The sequence below is a fragment of the Trichinella spiralis genome (genome assembly GCF_000181795.1).
Source record: "Trichinella spiralis strain ISS 195 chromosome Unknown Scfld6581, whole genome shotgun sequence".
In the NCBI taxonomy this organism is placed as follows: Eukaryota; Metazoa; Nematoda; class Enoplea; order Trichinellida; family Trichinellidae; genus Trichinella; species Trichinella spiralis.
Window position 1 is genome coordinate 1 of NW_003533520.1, and position 5261 is coordinate 5261.

The 5261-nt window shown below is 30.3% G+C and overlaps 1 protein-coding gene across 1 annotated transcript; it reads right to left on the reverse strand.

Moving 5' to 3' along the window:
- Nucleotides 1-84: 84 nt before the first annotated feature.
- On the reverse strand, nucleotides 85-5191 carry Tsp_12582 (putative calponin; the record flags this gene model as incomplete). The annotated part of the gene is made up of 12 exons (XM_003366094.1): nucleotides 4885-5191; nucleotides 4713-4794; nucleotides 4259-4405; nucleotides 3972-4042; nucleotides 3429-3610; nucleotides 3142-3226; nucleotides 2973-3070; nucleotides 2654-2909; nucleotides 1936-2022; nucleotides 1622-1753; nucleotides 977-1119; nucleotides 85-210 (listed from the first exon to the last, which is right to left on the reverse strand). Coding segments are annotated over exons 1-12 (1716 nt in total), but the record flags the coding sequence as incomplete, so codon positions are not given.
- Nucleotides 5192-5261: the final 70 nt, after the last annotated feature.

The following is a 5261-nucleotide window of genomic DNA, read 5'->3' on the forward strand; positions in this document are numbered from 1 at the left end:
TTACATCTATTAGATCTCATGCAGGGAGAAAGGTGCTCAGATGAAAATATTTATAAATAAATAAAAGTTGACTAAAAAGCAAACTTTACATAGACCGCATCTTTCTCCGTTGGTTTCTACAGTAAATTTGCATGGTCGATTAACCACACCACCTTGCAATCCAGGACCAAATGCACGAATTTTGGACGTCATTTCAGAATCGACCATCACCTGAAACAATTGAAATTATAAATAAACATTTAAAACAAATAGAATACTGTCAACACATAGTGCAATCGAAATAAACGCATGCTAGTACACTTTATAGAAGTACATTGAAAACAGTTTCAAAATGTAACAGTAACAACGACAAACTAATTGATGCTTCCCTTGAAGAAATAGCTTGACCAAAAGAGTAGAAAAAAACAACTGATTTAACGAACAAATGCTTCAAAAAAGAGGCAAAATGAGTTTTTGAGCTTCTTGTCCAATGCACATATTTTAATGAAACATTTTTTCCAAACTTTCTCAAGTTCAAGTTAGACAATAAATACTAATTAGCCATTCTCAGAATGCAAACTGAAGAATGCAAGTTAAGCAATAGTAGCATTCTGATGAGCTGAAAAAAATTTTGTCCATAATTTAACTCATGCAAAAACAGATTATCTGACATCTTTGCAAATCATGATACAACATCTCCACAACTTTTCAGCATTTCAAATTAAAAAATATTTTTTAATATATTTTTGACGTATCATTATTTTTTTAGATACGAATCTCCATAATCAGTATCAGTAGTATTAAGATTATTGAGATGGAGATGATATTTTTTTAATATTGAAGCACATCAATACAAACACAACAATCTTTTGACAAATTCATCTCTTGCACCACATGTTCATCACCATCATGGAGATATTTGAAAAATTCGCAAAAAAAATAAATTTAATTTCATTTTTCTACCAAGTATTTGGATTTCAAAAAAAAGAATGCTTACTTCAAAAGGGCTAGAGGGAAAATCTTTCCCATCATATTTGATGTGCAGAATGTGAAGACCAGCTTGTGTTGGCTGATAAATTCCTTCCACTTTCAGCGGACGAATGGAAGTGTTTTTTCGATGAATCGGCACAATGCTTCCATCTTAAACAAAAAATCCGATTTCAACAGCCAGAAATCACTGTAAATTGCTGACAGCAAATTTGACCATTCGACAGTGTCAAATTGAATACACAAAAGGAATAAATAAAACAAGCTCCATAATGAAGTCATCTTTCCATAATTTTTATTTCTTCTCAATGATAAAGAAATTAATTGCTTACAAACCAGATCAACTGGTTGGCAACTTTGTTCAAAAGCCGTCTATTTATGCAGCTTATGAATGTGCCGCCAACATAACAACAAAATATGACTTATTACAAATTTTGCATTGCAAAAATTAAAAAAATAATCATTACAGTATTTCACTCTGAACTACACAAAAGTATACAATTTAAAATTTATAATGATTATTGGACACTATTACACTAATAAAATGTCAAACTTAATTAATCAAGTAAAATTAATCTAATAATTAAACTTTATAAATTATTAAATTATGAATGAAAATTCTTTAACTATAACAAGAAAGAAAGAAAAACAATACCAGAATGTTTAACGATCATTTCAACAAGCGATGCATCTGCATCACCGTTGCAGAGGATTCGAACATCGACCTTATCACCAACTCGAATTCCAGAGTTTTGAATACCACGACCGAACACTTTCCATTCAAAAGCTGCAAAATTGATAGTTAGTTATAAAAGTTTTGAATAAGACATATTTTATGTAAAATTTTACATTCTGATGCAACCCAAACTTCATATGGGTTGTTGTTCAATACAGAATGATCGTCATAAAATATGTTTATTGTGTGCATGCCGACCATGTCAGGCGTATATTCACAGCGCAACATATCACCACTCAGTCGTCGAAATCGTTGATTAACACTGTCAGATTTTCCATTCGGATTCAAAATCTGAATTGCAAATTTCTTCTCATCACCGCCTATAATTTATCAAAAGTAAAGCGTCTTAAATAAATAAATAAATATATATATATATTTCTCGTTCAATACATCAAACGAAAAATAAATATTACTATAATTAGATGTATCATATTAAAAAATGAAATTAAATTTTGTTCCATTAATTTTCAAATAAACCATACAAAGATTAAAAGCGCATATGACAACTTAAGCATAGCATACAGCAGAATATAATGCACTTTTTCTTTTATTAATTAATTAGTGAAAATTTTATCTTGAAATTTTGATGTAATGTATTGAAGTGAATTGAATTTTGATGGATGTATTGAAATGTAAATTTTGTTAACAGTTTTGAATTTAACAATAATATTTTTATAGCGAAATAAACTAGTATTGGCCAATGACCGTTCATATGTAAATGAAGTAGAATGAATGTGAAAATCAGTAAATGAAGAAGGTGCTAGTTTCATTTTCATTCATTCATGGTCACTGAAAGAAAGATTTATCGTTAAATGACCGCAAATTTGGTCAATGGCCAGCCAAAACGCTGTCACAAATGTGATGCTTATCAAGACAATTTTCTTTCCAACATGCTGCATTCAATTGAACATTCATTTATCAAAACAAAAATCAAAGTGGAATAATAATTACCTGCCATATAAATATCAAAATGTGTAGTCTTTCCAGAAGTAACACCTGACTGTAGACCAGGACCAGATGCTTTGATTTGCAGAATTTGTTTCGTTTTTGTAACAGGATATTCTAATTTGTTACTGTCAGTCTTTCCAACAACTGACGACCCAGTTGGTGCTCCAGGTTGTAGCTTAGCATTCGGATATTGGCTCAGATAAGTCATCATGCTCATTTCATCCACATCTGGATTAATAAATTCTTCAGGTTCTATTAGCTGCAAAAAAAAAGATTTGGTGCTAACAGTTGAGCTGGTTAATTTCAAAATTCGTCAATTCACCTTTGGAATGACCAACCATTTTTCTGCCAAATCCATAGCAATGGTGGTATTCTTCAAAGCATTCGCTGCTTTCCACATCGACCATTCTGGACATAAACCTTCAAAATAGACAATACATTGCTGTTAAAATTGACACCACTAGAAAATTCTACTATAAATTAATTGTTACCTGGAGCAAGAGAATCTACCAAAGCACCGAGAGGTCGTCCGTCGCTCCATTGTGTTGTTAAATTAGTCAGGTGAAAACCAGGAATCTGAATAACAATTTCGAATAAATAATAGTCAGACAAATAATCAGAAAAAAATTTAGTAAATTTTAATTAACACAACTATATCTAATAAAAAGTAAATGAAACTTAATAATTTGAAAATTTTCATGGCATATTAAAATGAGGAATATATTTTAAGAATGGTTAATTTTAAGCAACTAATGACAATAACATCGAAAAGACAAACCTTGGAATTTAGCCAATCAAGAAGACGTTGCTTAGGAGGTATCGGAAGTTTATGCTTGTTTTCTTGATTCTGCCGATTTTTTTCATTATCCCATATTTGTGCATCAATGGAATAATGCAAAATTAACGTCCATACCAAACCCAAAATTAACTTCAATCTTCCATCAACAATATCAGAGCTATCTAAATTGAAATACGTCGAGAAATTAATAATTTTTTGACAATAATTCAATGAGAAAAATGCGGTAATATTTTCATGATGCTTGCAAATAATTTTTAATGTTTCTATTAGATAAATGATACATTATTCCCCATAGTCTTAACACAGCATAATAAATAAACAGTAAAAAAAGTAATATACTTTTAACAGATGATAGAAATAGCAAATTACTGTATTGGTTTGTATATTGCAGAGTTTATATAAAAACGTGTTCAAAAAACAAAGATTAAAAAAAATAACTGCAGTTGAGAGTGGAATTGAATTTTCATATTCTTAATGAATGATAATTGTTCAAAAATTTTACATTATTCTTATTTATAATACTGGAGATACTAGAAATTTGTTGTGCTGAAAAATGTGAAAATTGTCGACTGCTATCGTAGATTTTGTTGCTACTGCGTTCAGAATAAATAGCAAATAAATAGCAGTATTATAATAACTGAAAATAAAAAAGAATAAAATACGAAAAACAGATATATTTACAACAGTTAAACGGTAAGTTAAAAGAAAGAAAAAACAAGTCTTAGCAAACATCATCAAACGCTGACTTACAGGTGCCCTTCACCTACAATCAGCCGATTCGTTGAATTTTCATAATTCGACTATTTTACTTTATTGCACATAGAACAGCCGCTTCCAAGGACAAGTAAAACGTGTCGTTGGCCGACCACTGGTCACTATCCCATTGCAGAATAATGTTACAGATCAAAGTATTCATTAAATATACAAAATCAACCCGATACAAAACGTAAAAAATGCTACATAATATTACAAATTTGCAAGCATATAAAAAACAAGAGAACAACTGCAAATCACCAACTAATTAAAAAAATAGCACTGAATTATATAAGTATACACACATATATATAATTATACAAAAAAGCAGCAATAGCTGGTTTTTCCAAATTCCAAATTTAATTTTTTTCGTCTGAATGAAATTGAATATTTAAAAAAGAAAATTAGAACTGAAAAAAAGAAACAACCATGAATGAATGAATGAATGAATGAAGCAAATTCGAAAAATGCATTTACAACAAACGGCCATCAATTATCCTCGTTTTTTACCTATTAATCAGTTGTAAGGAATGCAAGTAAGTCACCAAGTCAGAAAATGATATTGAATGTTGAATAAATGTAACGAATGAAACTGGAAAATTAATTTTTTCAATTCAATTTATAATTTTTCAATTTATAATGTAGAAATTTTGAAAATTTTTTGGATATTTTTTTTTCATACCTATATTTACTAGCTTGATTCCTTCGACAGTTTCTAGAAATGACAAAGCTACAGAAACGTTTTCCAATCTCTGCGATCGAAAATTTGGCTTTCTGTTGTAACGTGGCAATTTTTTCTTCGACAACACCTCCAAAAGACGAATAAGCAGCAGACCGTCGGTGAGGTCCGTTTCCAAATTATTCACACTACAGTCGACCATCTTCAGGCGTTCATTAACCCAACGCGTGAATGTGTTCTGTTGGATCGTTTTCCATTTTGCCTTATCACGAGACTGAATGGCCACCAAATCCATCTCCTCATTAACCATTATAGGGTATTTTATTATGTTCACGTTGAAAATGTGAACAAAAGATTACAAAATTTAAAAAGTTTGTTAT